Genomic DNA, 15,408 nt, shown 5'->3' with positions numbered 1-15,408 from the left:
GGTAGTTGAGAGGTCCTGCGCGGCCGGCTGCGCCTGCGCCCTGTGGGTGGTGGGGGTGGGCGCCGCTCCCTCCCTGCCCTCCCCCTCCCCAGCTGCAGGGGGCAGGGTGGCCCGGGAGCCCTAGGAGGTGGCCCGGGCCAGGAGGGAGGGTGCAGCGGCGCCGTCCTGTAGAAAAGTGTCCGAGCTCCGGGGGCGCGGCTGTGTTGGTTGGTTCCCGGGTACTGCCGTCCGTCCGTGCGTCCATGCATCTGTCCGCGGGCGGGCAGCGGGGCGCCTAGCTCCCGTAGTGCATGGTGTTGGTCGGCAGCGACATGGGCGACGCCATGGATATGGCCGGGCCACCCATGGTGAACTGGCTGTTGGCCGCATAGTGAGCGCTGGAGCCGCCACTGCCGCCGCCCTGGGCGCCCGAGGAGCCTGTGGACAGGACAGGACAGGACCACGGGGACACTTGAGCGCCACCCCTGCTGCTGCGCTTCCGCTGCCGGCCCGCAGCATGAGCCCCGCCGGCCGCCCGTTACCTTGGACAATGCCCGTGCTCATTATGGAGCCCATCCGGGAGTGCGTGTGATTGACAATCCCCGTGTTGGCTGGCAGCGACAGGGCGGAAGGAAGAGGAGGGGACAGTGTCAGGCCCGAGCCCCGGGGAGGCAGAGAGCGGAGGGAGAGGAAGCCATGCCCGCCAGCGCGGCGGCCAGAGACTCACCCAGCGGGATCAGGTTGTTGTGGCCCACGCTGGAGCCGCCGGCGATGACGCTGCTCAGGTCGTAGGCGGCCGGCATCCCTGCGGGCACAGGGGTGAGGGTTAGAGTGCGGGTGGGGGCTGCGGCCCCCTCCCCCCAGCGCGGGCGGCCCCACTCACCGGCCACGGCCATGCCGCTGCTGAGGTTGTAGGTGCTGCCCGTGTTCCACATGTTCTCCGACGGCGACGTGTAGTGCGAGCCAGGCGGAGGTGACGGCGTGGTGCCCGTGTACCTGTGGCAGATGAGTATGGGCGCGAGGCGGCCGGCACAGCCCACGCACCCCTCTGGTGTGGCGCCTACCTGAAGAAGGGGTTCTTCAGGTCCAGCAGGTTGCTGGACTTGGAGCCCGTCTGGTCCACCTGGGCCACAATACTGATGTCGTAGCTCTGTCTGTGGGGGGGCAAGGCGGTGAGGGCCAGCCCAGGCCCAACCCCCCGGCCCGCCGGCGGGGCTCACCTCTTGTTGGCAATGAGCAGACATGTCCCTGAGAGCGTGTCCCCGGCCTTGGCGAAGAGGGGTGACTGGAAGAGACACCGGACCTGGTACCAGTGGGTCAGGGGCTCCGTCGGGGCCGTGGACAGCCACACGGTCATTCTGCCAGGCACGGACAGGCACGCATTTGACTAGGCTGGGGTCAGTACTTGGGCCACTAACTTGTCCCCCTGACCTCTCTCCAAGTGCTGGCCCCACAGGGAGACCTGGGCCCACGTGTGCCTGGGGACCGGCAGCTGCAGGGCATCCACACTGACGGTCAGGTGCCAAGGGCCCGTGAGGGACAGGTACAAGAGACAGGAAGTGCCCTGTCCCCGCTCCGCTCCCTGACCTGCTCTGGACTTGCTCCTGCGAGGCAGCAGGAAGCCCAGGAGCGCCTGCTCGGCCCCGGGTCACAGGATCCCCAGGTGGGCTGGCCGGGTGGCAGGCCCTGACAACCATACTCACATGGAGCCGATGAAAGCGACGTCGAACCAGAAGGCCAGGCCATGGACCAGCCCCGAGTGCAGCATGTGGAACTTGAATGGGATTTCTATCCTGGAAGGCAAGATAGGGGTTGCTGGGAAGCCAGGCGGCCGCAGCAGGAGGGCACGCAGTGGCCGCAGGAGGAGGCGAGAGATGGGCGTGGGCACTACCTGTGCAAATCTCCTTCTTTGGCTTCTAAGAAGTTCACTGTATACTTGACAGACTTGGCCATCAGGATCCGGATGTCAAACGTGTCCTGGGAGAGACCACAGACGTGACCGGGTGTCTGTCACAGACCAAGGAGGAGGGGAGCCCTGGGGATTTCCCTCTGGTCTGGCTGTGGCTTCTGCAGGCTAAGCTGGCCACAGACATTCTAGGCACTATGGTGACAGTGCACCGTGGGGGAAAGTGAGGTGACAGCCCTCAAAATGACAGATGGGCACTCAAGACGCAGCCTGTGTGTAACCTACAGATAGACATGCATGCGCATGCGTTCTGCACAGAAAGCAGATAACAGATCGAGCAGCATCTTGTCCTTAAAGAAGAGGCACTGTGATTTTGTGGGGGTCGGTCTCCAAGACACGTCACGGAGGAGTTCACCAGAAAACCAAGCTGGCGGGTCTTAGAGTGCGGCTCAGGGACACAGCACTTGCCTGACACGTAACAAGGCCCTGGGCTCCATCTCAGCACCGCCAAAAGATCAAAAAACAACTGGGTGCCCACATCCACTGCCAGTACTGACAGTTTTACCAAAACTAAAAACAAAAACCAAACCAAGAGGCTGCAGTGATGGCGCACACAGCTGTATTTCAGCACTTGGGAGGCGGAGGCAAGAGGATCGCTGAGAGCACAAGGCCAACTTGCACTGCACAGCAAGATCCTGCCCAAAAACAAAAACAAAAACAGACCAACAGTTTTACATCAGATTGAGTGAATTACCAGTCAGCTGCTGACAGCACCCGGGAACAAGCTGGCAGCCAGATGCTCGGCCTATCGGACAGGAGGCCACTGAGGGAAGCCCTCCTCGCCCCACCTTGGCCCCCAGCTGAGTCCTGTCCTGGCTGCGGTGGGCGGGAACAAAACAGGAGCTCAGACAGCGAATTACAAAACAGTCAGCTGCTGGCAACTCAGAGGCCAAGATTCCAGGCAGGAAGCTGCCCTAAGAGACTGTGAAGAAACTGGTCACGGGGAGTCCTGGGGGAGACACGAAGGGCCCAGAGCGCGGCCCAGGGCAGAGCAGCTGCCCTGTCCATGCGTGACCCTGGGTCCCCCCACACCACAAGAGTGGAACCAAAATGCCAAACAGCACTGCTGCAAGCTGGCCCCGCAACAGGGGCTGTCCAGGTGGGTCCTGCCCTGGGTGCCCTAAGAGGCCAAGACGAAGTTTATCCATGTTTCTAAATGGTGGTAATCTGTTTTCTAGATTTTTTAAGGCAGGATCTTACTGTGTATCCCAGACTGGCCTCAAACCAGTACTCTCCTGCCTCAGCCTCCCAAGTGCTAGGATTATAGGCATGCACCACCAGGCCCAGGTATTATTTTAATAGTTAATAATTTCACACTTCTAAATGTCTTGGCATGGACGGTATAAACTGACCCTGCACTGAGTGCAGAGAAAGACAAGGTGCTCACTCGGGCCCCAGCAGACCCCACCTCAAAATGAAAAACATGAAACACCAAAAATGACCAACACGCAATTCCAGACCTGAGAAATTAACCAAAGTCGGGCTGGGGATTTAGCTCAGTGGCATAAGCGCCTGCCTTGCAAGCAGGCAGTCGTGAGTTCGATCCCCAGTACCGATAAAAAGAAAAAAGACCAAAAAAAGAAACTAACCAAAGTCAACCAGAAAAGCCTCCTGCGCTGGCAGAAGTCTATATCTCAGCAGAAGGCAGAGTCCCACCTGGGCAATTTAGCAAGACTGTCTCCAAATTTTAAGGGGGTTGGGTGTGATGATGCACCTGTGATCCCAGCACCAGGAGGCTGAGGCAGGAGGACTGACATGAGTTCAAGTCCAGCCTGGGCTACAAGGCCCGACCCTGTCCCAGTTACATGGCAAGCTCCTGTCTCCAAACAAACAAAGCAGTAAAATAAATTTTAAAAAAACAAAATAAGAAGCCGAGTGTAAAGGCCCTGGGTTCCATCCCAGTACTGGGGAGCGGCAGGGGAAGCACACTAGTCAGACAGAGTGAGCGGACTGAAATGGGAAAACAGACCAGCTAGAAGTAGGAAAAGCACTTGAAGGTGCAGGGCACCGGGCTGTCTGCCCAGCTGCTCCGGGGGCTGAGGAGGAGCATCACCGGTGTGAGGCCAGCACGGAACACAGCAGACCTGTGTCACAACTCTCAAAAAGGAATTGGGGTGTGCTCCGTGGGAGAGTCCTGGGGGGGGGGTCAAAAATTTATAAAAATGGAGATTATGGAAAAGTGTGAGAATCACCTGAAACAGGGCAAAGAGATCTCCTGTGCACATCAGGAGAGCCCCAAGAAGAGAAAGAACAGGGTAGAGGAAATATTTAAGGGATACTGAGTCTCCCCCAACCACTGACCACCACTAAGGGAGAGAAAGGGACCACGAGCCTTGCACAGATGAGCAACTGCATTCACATGTGAATGCCTACACCGGAATTCTAACTTTAAAAACAGGACTCAGTTATGTACTATTGCCGAGAAACAAGCCTTAGGTAGTGAGGATCCAGAACAGAAACATAAAGATTAACCAAAAGAAAGCCAGTGCTGCACGGCTCAGCCATGAGGAAGGGCCTTCTCACAGGCCAGGCGGTGATGTCTGTGAGCCCTGCACCGTGGGAGGGAGGCCAAGTCCAGCCCCAGCCACTCGACAAGACTCTGTCTCCAAATAACTGTGGCATCACAGGCGTCCGCCCAGGCCTGGTGTGGTGGGGCACGCCTAGAGTCCCTGCACTCAGGAGGCTGAGGCAGGGGAACTGCTGAGCTTGAGGCCAGCCTGGACTGCAGAGCGAACCCTTGTCTCAACACACAAACACTCAGAAAAAAACGAGAAAGAAGGGTGAGGCCCCGGCTCAGTGCGGAGGCCCTGGGCTGACCCCAGTACTGAGCCCCGAGGGCTAGCAGTGCTAAAGGAGAGGCTTCCTTCCCCCAGGGACGCAGGAGCAGCCCGACAGAGACGGGGCGTCCTACCTCTGCTGGGCAGCACACGTGCCAGAGTGCGGGCGCAAGCATCACAGTGAGCTGGGGAGATGGCCAAGCTCACCGTGAGGAGCAGGAACAGCATCAGGAAGGCAGAGATTGGAGGACACGACTGCCACACGTGACCCGACTGACAGGCGCAGAGCACGGTGGCCAGCATGACCAGCACATGCTTACTCCGCAGTGTGCACAGAACTGGACTGAAGGGACCCGCGGGTGGAGCTAAATCGGCGCCTGCCTTTTAAAGGACTGGCCCACTGTGTTAGCACAGAGCAGCACGCTGACGGGGCTGTGGCCCACTCCTGTCACTAAGGGAGCCACACCCAGCAGGACACCACAGCGTCCTACTCACCACCACGGGCTGCCGGAAATACTCGTCCACAGCGGCGCCCCGGAGAGCCGACAGGTCCACCCCGTGGAAGGACGGCTGGTACCTGTGGAGAGCGCCCACCCGGCAGGGTCACCAGCAGGGTCCCGAGTACAGCCCGTTCCCCAGGTCCCACCAGGGGACGAGGCGGGCGCACTCACCAGAAGTTGGCCTTGGTGAACTGCTCCATGTAGAGCTGCTCGTCTGTGAAGGGGGCCAGGTGGACGTCACCAATGGTGGGGAACATGTTTCCTGGGGGCGGGCAGGGAGGGGCACCGGTGTCAGGGCCGCACAGCAGGGGTACGCAGAGCTCCCAGAGGGCCCGAGACTCCAGCCTGGAGCTTCCCAGCCTCTCACCCGTCCCCCCACTCATCTGACCTGTCACACTCCTGACGGGTGTGTGTGTGTGTGTGTGTGTGTGTGTGTGCGCGCACACGTGCGCACGCATGTGTGAGACCCTGCAAGCAAGCCCACAGCAGGCACTGTTTGCTCTTTTGTGCCCTCTGGGTTTGTGAATCACGAGTCTATCTATCAGCTCCACAGTGCAGGGAGTGAAATCCCGCAGCTCAGCCACAGGGCCGCTCCCACTCACGGGCCCTTTCCATCTGTCCCTGTGCTGTTCCTGGGGTTGTGAGGCCGGCAGGAGGGACAACCAGAGCTGGCCTCGGGCATGCACAGGGAGAGGGACGAGCGGGGCGCGCTGGGCTGGGGGGCTTGGAGGCAGCCCGTAACCAGGGCTGTCCAGCCCCAGTACAGGCCCCTGGCCATAGCTGGGTGGATGGCCTCAAGGGGCGGGCACGATCTGGGGCCACACTTGCTCTGGGATGTACTTGGCCCCCAGATGTGGAACCCTACTGCTCTGTGCAGGGAGTAAAGGGGCCAAGTAGGCCGGTGATGCCCAGTGCCAGCCCTGGGGACAGAACGCAACAGACAGGGTGGTGCCTGCTCTGGCTTCGGGCCACCCCAGGCGACCTGCCCTGGGGCACTGTGGAATCACAGGAATCTGCCCAGGCCAGGGCCTTCTCGGCTCCTGCAGGCCAGGAGCTGAGGGGTGCGAACTGCCTTTGATCCTCCCTGCTGAGCAGGGCAGCCTGGCTGGCACCTGGCCTCACAGTCCTCAAGGAGGGGCCCCCTCTGCAGGCAACCCCATCCCTGCAAGCTCGGCCACCAAGAGGGAAGGCCTGGGAGGAAGCCGATTAGGGCCTGGTGTTATAAACCTGTAATCCCAACTCTGTGGGAGGCTGAGGCAAGAGGATTTCAGGTTCATGCCCAGCCTGAGCAACTTAGTGATTTAGTGAGCTCGTCTCAAAAAAAAAGAAAAAAAAAACTGGGGACGTAGCTCAGAGCAAAGGCTGCAGGTTCAATTCATAGGAATGCAAACACAACAACAAATCACACACACGTCCTGGAGGCCAGACACAGTGGTGAGCCACGGCGGCTACCTGCCACCTCCGGAATACGGTCCATGGCAGGCCCTCAGGGGCACAGGACTCGTTGCCCGCCTGCCTGGTCTGCCTGCTTCTGAACTCCACCAGGGCCACTGCGTGGCTGGGCCCCTCGTGCTCACATTTGCACACCCACATGCACACCCACCCACACCCCTTCTTGCCACAGGTAGTGGAAGTTCGGGCAGCAAAGACCCCTGATGCAAATAGGCAGATGCACAGTTGCCTGGTGACTGGCTCACAACCAGGCACAAGGACAGACTAGGCTGGGGACAGACTCGGTGACAGATAGGCTCACCCCCCAGGCAGACAGGCCCCCGTGCCTGCCCACCCATCTCTGGCTGAGGGGTGCAGGCTCCCTGGGGCCTCTGGGCGGCCCCTCGAGCAGGTGGGCGGGAAGTGCCCGGCCCGTGTGGGTCCTGGGGCTCCTAAAGCCATCGCTGGGTGTGGCAAACAGGGCCACCGTGCCTGGTGGTCCGGCCGCCTCCCAGAGCGTGGTGGCGCTCACCGCTGGGCCTCAGGTACTTCTTGGCGTGGAGGTAGCTCTCCAGCATGCGCTCGTTGAAGAGCATGTAGCCCATGGGCTCCGAGATGATGATGTCCACCTGCTCGGGGAGCGACACCTCCTCTACCTTGCCGGGGATGACCACAATGCGGTCCATCAGGTTGTTGCTCTTCACCAGGACCTGCAGGCAAGCGACATGGGTTACGGGGTCCCCGTACCTAAGTACCGCAGGTGGCCCCTGGCTGATGTGGCTGCCTCCCCCGCCAGGGGCCTCCGAGCCCCAGCCGGCAGCCCTGATCCTCGGCCCAGCGGGGCCTGCTGCGGGGAGTGGGGACGGGGCATCGGTTCTGCAGGCAGGGACTGGGGACACAGCAGCCACACAAGGCTGCTGCTGGAGCCTGTACTTGGGGCACAGGGGTAGCGAAGGGCCTCAAGTTTCAGTGGGCTCAGTACAGTGTCCACAAAAAGACTGGAAGAGACAGCGTCACCAGAGATGGGGGGCAGCTAAGCAGACTGGGTCAGCACAGGCTGAAGGACACCTGGCAGCTACAGGCGGAGGACGGTGTCCCCTGCGCCCAGAGACAATGTGCCCCTTGGGTGAGATAGCGGCAGCCGAGGAAGCCACACTGGCCCTGCACCCCGGGAGGATCCAGCAGGCCCTCGGGGGCCTGGGAGGGGCTGAAGCCGTGGCCAGGCCGGGAGGGAAGCAGCACTTCCGCTGTCCACCTTCTCGGCTTTGCAGTCCTCATCTGTGAAGGAATGCTTCAGCGGAAGTGGGAAACAAAAGCAGAGGACGACGGGAACTCAGGAAATGAAGCCCTGTTGCTTCCTGCCCCGGACACTGGGAGGCTCGGAGAAGCCCGGCGCTCAGCCCCGTCTCGGGGCAGCACAAGGCCTGCGGGCGCTCCGCCACACGGCGAGGCGGTAGGAACCGGCCCTGCGGGGCGGCCGGAACTCCCCTGCTGCCTGATGAGGCACCAGGCCTCCTGGGGCTCCAGGTTGATGCCAAGATGAAGGACGAGGGGGCCCACGGCACTGACCTCGGCATGCTGGGCCATGGTGCTGGCCTCCACTGCATAGATCTTCCTGGCCCCAGCCTGGGCAGCGAAAAATGACAGAATCCCAGAGCCACAGCCGACATCGAGCACGATCTGGAAATGGTAGGCATGAGAGGTGCTGGGCCCCAGGCAGCAGGCGTGGGGACGCCCAGACACGCGGCTCATCACTGTGCGTCAACTACACAATGGCTCTCCATCACTGGACTAAGAACAGAAGAGCAGTGCAGACTCTGAGGAGGGCACGGGAGAGCCAAGGGCTCCTCAGGCAGACGCTCGCGTCCCGGGGAGATCATGTTTGCAAAGGAATCCCAGCCGGCCAGGTGGAGTGGGGGGATGGGGGGCTGAGGGAGGGCCGGGCAGGAGCAGCCCAGCCTCGCAGGGACGGAGGGGCCAGAGCAAAACCACAAGCTCCCACCTGATTCCAAAGGGAGAACAAATGCTGGGCCAGGGCGAGTAAAAAGTGCAACGCAATGGGGCAACATGTCCCAGGCGGGTAAGCCCAGCACCCCGGAGGGCTGAGGCAGGAGGCTCCCATATTCCTCCTGGGCAGCCTGTCTCAAAACGAACAATGCAAAAGAACTGGGGGCAAAGCTGGGTATAATGGACACACCTGTACAATCCTAATGGACAATCCTAGCACTCGGGAGGCTGAAGCAGGAGGGTTGCCAGGAGTTCCACAGCCTGGGCTACATAAGGAGTTCAAAACCAGCCTGAACTACATAGCAAGACCCTCTCTCAAAAAATAAAACACAGGGGCTGGGGATTTAGCTCAGCGGCATAAGCACCTGCTTTGTACGCAAGCGGTCGTGAGTTCGATCCCCCGTACCGACAAAAATGAAAGACACACACAAAAAAAAAAAACACAAAGAATGGATGGATGTTAGTGTAGTCTGGGCTCAATTGCCAGTAGCAAGTAAGAGAAAATACATGTACCACACCAGCCCACAGACCCTTAACCCGCCGACCTCCGCCATGCTCAGAACCCTGAAGGAGCCCAGGACCGAGCCTGCTGTAGTGTGGCCGGCACCGTGCAGTGTACAAGCCACTGCAGAGAAGAGGAAAGCAGAGCAGCCTGTGGCAGCAGCCGGATCCGGCCACACTGAGGGTCACTGCACCCAGCACCAGAGGCTGGGGGCCATCTGGGGACGCTCTGCTGCTACAACCCACACTGCTCGGTTGCCTTAAAAGCTCGGTGGAACTGGGAGGGCCGGCGCAGCTGGGTGGTGCGCGGTGTGTGTGAGGCCGGGCCCAGCCCTGGCGAGGGCAGGGACAGCCCCGAAACCGCATCCCAGGAAGCCAGAGGCCTACACACGGGCAGCACCTGCACTTCACACTCTGATCCGGGCTCTGAGGCCCAGCTGAGACCCAGGCATTTTCACCTGCACTGTCAGGAAACAGCGTCTTCATTCTGTCCCCAATTCCTGGCTTGTGTCACTCGTCCCTGAGGTGGGCAGGCCACAGAAAAGAAACACTCCCTTCCCCATGGCAGGACATAGGAGGTGGCTCTAAAGAGACCGTAACCTAGCTGGACGTGGTGGCACATGACTGTAAACCCACCACTCAGAAGGCTGAGGCAGGAAGATCGTTGCAGGTTCGAGACCAACCTGAACTACCTAGTGAGACCCTGTTTCAAAAATACCAAAAAAAAAAAAAAAAATTCTCTGACCCCTTCATTCAGAGGGGCCTGCCCTCCTGCCCTTGCCGGAGGGAGGGGTGCTGCCATCCAAAGCCAAGCAGGAAGCTGACTGGTGGGCCTTGCTGGCTGTCTCCTTGTGGTCTACGACAGTCCCCGGGCTTGCAGCGAAGCCCCAGAACCCAGAGGACAGCTGCTCCTGCAAGGAGGCTCCCCACACCCGCTCCAGGCCTCTCGTCATCACTGGCCTTTGGAATCCCACACAGTGAAGCAGGAAGTGAGTCGCCGGAGAGGAGAGCCGTGAGCTGCCTGAGCAAAAGAACTGGACCCCAAGGGGGAGGTGTGGGGCCCCGATTTACAGCCAGCCAGGGAGCTGCTGGGGATGCCACCTCGGACTGGCATCCACAGTACAGGTGTGGGTGTGGGTGAGCGTGCACATGCACGTGTGTGTCAGGGCTGGTGTCCACTGCTGCAAAACTGTGTGACTACTTATGGGGAGAGTATCCCTCTTAGAAGTCAGTGCCATCTGGGTATGGCGCATGCCTATCATCCCAGCACTTGGGGGCTAAGAAAGGAGGATCAACACAAGTTCGAGGCCAGTCTGTGCTACAAAATGAGTTCAAGGCAATCTGAACTGCACAGGGAGACTCTGTCCCAGAAAGATGGGGGGGGGGGGTGGAGAAAGGAAGAGAAAAAAGAAAAACATATCTGAAAGACATAAAAATCATTGAGTAGCCAGGCATGGTAACCTACGCCTATAATCCCAGCACTCAGGAGGCTGAGGCAGGAGGATCCACATGAATTCAAGGCCAACCTGGGACACAAAGTGAGTTCAAGGTCAGCTTGAAATGCATACTGAAACCTTGTCTCCAAAACCGTGACACCCTCCCCCACACCAAAAAAAAAAAAAAGAAAATCACTAAAGAAACAGAGAGACAGAAGCAGGGAAGCAGCCCGGTCCCAGCAGCCCTGGTCACCTTGTCCTTGAAGTCCGTGTGGTTTTGCAGGATGGCTCGCTGGTAGGTCCCCGTCCGCACGTAGTCCTGCATCATGTTCTGCTGCTGGGACAGGTAGCCGTAAAACTGGAACAGACACACACCAATGACACAGGGCACCTGGGTGATGCTCGGCTGAGATCAGGCCAGCCTTGCAGGGGATCATTGTGGGTTTCCAGCTCCCTAGACAGGCCAAACGCCCTCTGCTGGCCCAGTTCCCACTGACACCGGCTGCCAGCTGCTCCGAAGAGGGAGCAGCGGCCTGAGGGGCAGCCCCAGGAAGGTCACCACCACCTCAGGGGCACAGGGGGCTGCCACCTGGACCTGGAAGCCATCCAGGAGACCATAAGCTTTGCCACAAGTAGGGTTTGGCATGAGGGCCATGTGCACTGCTTCAGGGCCCCACAGAAGCAGAGGAGCAGATGGATCAGAACCCTAGGGCTCAGAGCGGCAGGCAGGTGAGGTGCAGTGTCACTCTGTAAGACAACAGGCGATCGGGATGCAGTGAGGCACCTGCGGGCCACAGGCTTTAGCAGCAGGCAGACCTGGCTTCCCATCTCCGCTCGGCTGCGTAAGAGCTGTGTGACTTGGGGCAAGTCATTTAACCTGTCTGAGCCTGTTCTGTCATCTGTAGAATGGGACATTAACCACACTGACCTCCCCATGATGGGAGATCCCAGTGCCTCCAGGCCCTGGCACACTGTGGGCTCAGGACAGTGCTCTGTCCTCATTCACAAAGCCGAGGGCCCGGGCATCACCCGCGCTCAGATCTTTCCAGCAGCCCTCTAAGGCATCACAAAGGACACGGAGGCCCCACAAGCAGGGACACTTGCCCACGGCTACTCGGCTAGTACGGGGCAGAGCACGACAGGCCCAGGCGGCCTACGGCCAGGCACCCTACCTGAAAGTACTGCACGGCCGAGGACTCCTCCGTGCGCTCGCTGAACACCGAGCGCTCCAGCGTGTGGCCGCGGCAGGTCTTCAGGATGTTGTAGAAGGAGCAGAAATCTGCGCCAGGAGGGGAGCCAGGTCATGGGCGGCAGGCGACCTGCCGAGCAGCCTGGTGCGTCCAGCTGCACGCCCAGCTTTCCCCATGGAGCCCGTGTGGCTCGGTGACCGTCCCCAAACAGTGTTCACATTTAACAGTAAAGGGGCGGGGTTGCAGCTCTGAGGCCCTGACACCGTGTCACACCAAACACAGGAACAAAATAAAACAGAAAGGATAAGGAAGCCGGCCATGGCGGCACACGTCTGTAGTCCCTGCACTGGGGAGGCTGAGGCAGGAGGACCCTGTGAGTTTGCGGGCAGCCTGGGTGACACAGTGAACTAACTCAAGGCTGGCCGGATCTAACTGTGAGACCCTGCCTCAAAACACAGAGCCACTCATCGCTTGGCGGTGCTCGGGTTGGCTTTGCCTTCTGGCAGGACTGGGGACAAATTCAGCCCTAGAGTACACGAACCAGCCACGCCCGCACAGCGCACTGCTAACCCACATTCCCAGCCTGTGCTGCGCTTCTCTGGGGCGTTTTGTTATCCCTAAAGAGGCAGGGTTTTGCTATTCAGGGCCAGCTGGCGTGAACTTGCTCACGTACTCCACGTTGCCCCAAACTCCTTGTGCCTTCCTGCCTAACCTCCCAAGTGCTGAGATGATGGCACACACCGCCACACCAGGCCTTTCTCTCTTCTTTTAAAACTATGAATCTGGATTACAATGGTCTCTTCTTATCACCAGAATATGTTCAAAATGCCTCTCAGATACCTCACACTGCCCACTACTGAACTCCACATGGCAGGGATGGCGACCTTCTGCAGTTCTCAGTGACACACGTGGCCGGCTATGGCACGTGGACCACACGTGCGCCCGCACTGCTGCAGGGGCTGCATTTTCCCCTACATATACAAACCTACGGTAAAGGTTAACCCTAAAACAGATAAAATTACTCCATGTCAGTTAAATGGAGGGACTGTGGTGGCGCAAGCCTGTAATTCTAGCTACTCAGGAGGCCGAGGCAGAAGGACCAACAGTTTGAGACCGGCCTGGGCAACTACGTGAGGCCACGTTTCCAGGTAATAGAAAGATGCAGCTCAGTGGTAGCACACCCCAGGGTTCACATCCCCAGGAATGTGGGGAGAAACAGTTTAACTTGTAAAAGTAGGGGCGTCCTGCAGTTACCTACATAGAGGAAGGGCTGCGGGCTGGACACTGGCCGGCCCTGAGGTGAGCGCCTGGCCCGGTCCTTGGTCCCCTCAGCCGTCCCCTGCCAGGCACAGCCTGGCTGTCCTCCCCAACCCCACGCTGCCGCCCTCAGGGACCCTACATGCCCACCCATGTCCCCTGACGTAGGGCTGCTGACAACCTTCTAGGGGCTTCTTGCAAGGCCTGGACCCCACACCACAGGCTGGAGGGAACGCCAGGCACTGGGGTGCAGAGCACTTTAGTGGGCAAGGACTGAACCCCAAACAACACAAATGGCCCAGTGCCAGCCGAGGGTTTGTTCTAAGCAGCAACAATATACCCCTACCAGGACGGTGTGACAGGACTATGATTATTATTACTATTGTTTTTATTGTTACTATTTGTACTATTGTGATGGTGGTTGTTAGAGACGTTTTCACAATGGGCCCAGGCTGGCCTTGAGTTTCTAGGTTCAAACAATCCTCTCCTCTCTACCAGGACAATGGTTTTAAACTGGACACGGTGGTACACGCCTGTAATCCTAGCACTTGGGAGGCTGAGGCAGGGATCACCCCAAGCCCACGGTCAGCCCAGGCTGTGTAGTGAGTTTAAGGCTAGCATGAACTGCACTGTGAGACCTGTCTCAACGCCCAGGTGCTGGTCCTGACGGTGGCGCCCGGGGGCTGGCAGGGGCCACCCGTGGGTGGGGGGCTCGTACCGGTGGGCGTGGCGAACTGGATGAGGACACTGCTGCAGCCCAGCGTGATGATGAAGGACTGCTTGCCCACGCGGCTGCACTCCGTCTCTCGGGACACCGAGCACTTGAATACGCACACATCTTCATCTGCAACACAAGAGGTGGTATGAGCGCTGGCGCCTGCTGGCTGTCCCAGCTCCTGCCACCCCTGGGAACCCTAGACACTCCCAGGATACCACGAGGCCGCCTGGAGGCCCGCGGCCAGTTCTTCCCTGCCTGCCCCTGTCCACAGGGAGACACAGGCAGCGACGGTGACCACGTCAGGACCGAAGGGCGCTCACTCAGCCCCTCCCCACCATGGGGCTCCCGGCCTTCTCTGCCTCAGGACCCAGCTCCTGTCCCCCGTACTGCTGCTGCTCCGTGCTCCTGGCTGAGCACTGGGCAGGACAGGACAGCATCCTGGGAACAGGGCAGATTCACCCATGGAAGCGCATTCCCACAGCCAGGGCACCTTTGTGGCAACCTTGACAAAAACGCTTTCCTCGGTCCCAGCCTAAGGACAGCAGGGAAGAGCAGACCTCGGCATCTTCGAGAGAAGCAGCCTCCCTTCCCAGAGGGCACCGTGGAGGGTGGGCGCACAGGGAGCCCCGCTGGGCCGGGGGAAGAGCGGCCAACAGACGCCGGTGGACACTGCACGGCCTGACAGCCAAAGGCTGTAAAATCCCTTACAGGACAAGGGGGGAGACGCATCTGCTGGGTATGCGACAGTGCAGAGTCATCTGGATGCGACCTGATGGTGGTCTTCAGAAAGCCCTGCCCTGACGGGACACACAGACACACAGAGCACACGCTGCTGAGAGCTGCGGCTTGCTGCCAAATAGCTCATCAAATACCAAAGACGGACGGAGAAGTGAGTGCAGATGTGGGCAGGCAAAGTATTTCCAGAGGTCACAGGTTCAGGCTCCATCTGGCAGCTCAGCAAGACCCTGTCGCAAACGTTTACAAAATAAAGAAAAAAGGCCTGGGATGTAGCTCAGTGTGAAGGACCCGGGTTCAAGCTCCAGGACGGTACCGAAAAATACCAAAGTTTCCAGCTACCGAGCAGCCAGAGGTATCCCAGAAGACACACAACAAAGACAGAGGAGTCACACTTCTCAATTCCAAATCACACCACAATGCTAATCACACTGCGTAGTGCTGGCCAAGGAACAGACCCAGAACAGAACTGGAGTTCAGAAATAAACTCTTCTTCACTTATGGTCAATTGATTTTCATCATGAGTGCCAAGAACATTCAATGGAGTAAAGATTCTCCTGGACGACGGGAACCGGGACAACTGGAAATCCAGCTGCAAAGAATGAGACCAGATCCCTGCCTCACACCCTAACACACAGGGCAGGCTGGGGCCTCCGCTCAGCCGTGGCGCGATTCCCCAGCACTGCAAAGTCCAACTGCCAGCACCATCAAAAAACAAGAGCCGGAAAAACACCTCTCTGACTGGATCAATGACCTAAATGTAAAAAATAACACTGTAACAGTCTTAGAGGAAAACAGTCTTGGTGACCTTAGGGTTAGCAATGGATCCTTAGCTATAAAAGCAAAAGCTGAGCACGGAGAAAGATACAAATTGGATTTCATCAAGATTACAAACTTTTAGAGTCTTGGAT

At 59.0% G+C, this 15,408-nt stretch overlaps 1 protein-coding gene across 2 annotated transcripts in view; it reads right to left on the bottom strand.

Moving 5' to 3' along the window:
- Positions 1 to 88: 88 nt before the first annotated feature.
- Positions 89 to 15,408, bottom strand: part of Carm1 (coactivator associated arginine methyltransferase 1) — a 33,951-nt gene continuing 18,631 nt past the window's right edge. The window contains exons 2-16 of one of the 2 annotated variants that reach the window (XM_063228693.1): positions 13,763 to 13,888; positions 11,770 to 11,876; positions 10,851 to 10,955; positions 8,223 to 8,333; positions 7,186 to 7,363; positions 5,394 to 5,484; positions 5,218 to 5,299; positions 1,871 to 1,956; positions 1,683 to 1,772; positions 1,200 to 1,337; positions 1,044 to 1,133; positions 863 to 975; positions 707 to 784; positions 522 to 590; positions 89 to 417 (exon numbers count right to left, since the gene is read on the bottom strand). In XM_063228693.1, coding sequence (XP_063084763.1) covers positions 275 to 417; positions 522 to 590; positions 707 to 784; positions 863 to 975; positions 1,044 to 1,133; positions 1,200 to 1,337; positions 1,683 to 1,772; positions 1,871 to 1,956; positions 5,218 to 5,299; positions 5,394 to 5,484; positions 7,186 to 7,363; positions 8,223 to 8,333; positions 10,851 to 10,955; positions 11,770 to 11,876; positions 13,763 to 13,888 — 1,607 coding nt within the window. In that variant the 3' untranslated portion in view covers positions 89 to 274. The remainder of the gene's footprint in view (positions 418 to 521; positions 591 to 706; positions 785 to 862; positions 976 to 1,043; positions 1,134 to 1,199; positions 1,338 to 1,682; positions 1,773 to 1,870; positions 1,957 to 5,217; positions 5,300 to 5,393; positions 5,485 to 7,185; positions 7,364 to 8,222; positions 8,334 to 10,850; positions 10,956 to 11,769; positions 11,877 to 13,762; positions 13,889 to 15,408) is intronic. The other variant, XM_063228694.1, reaches the window with a different exon arrangement.

This window comes from Cavia porcellus, unplaced genomic scaffold, assembly GCF_034190915.1.
Source record: "Cavia porcellus strain 051 isolate PalLab524CR breed Dunkin Hartley unplaced genomic scaffold, mCavPor4.1 scaffold_17, whole genome shotgun sequence".
Classification (NCBI taxonomy): domain Eukaryota; kingdom Metazoa; phylum Chordata; class Mammalia; order Rodentia; family Caviidae; genus Cavia; species Cavia porcellus.
The sequence above is the reverse complement of the archived record's forward strand: the minus strand, read 5'-3'. Positions and strand labels throughout refer to the sequence as shown.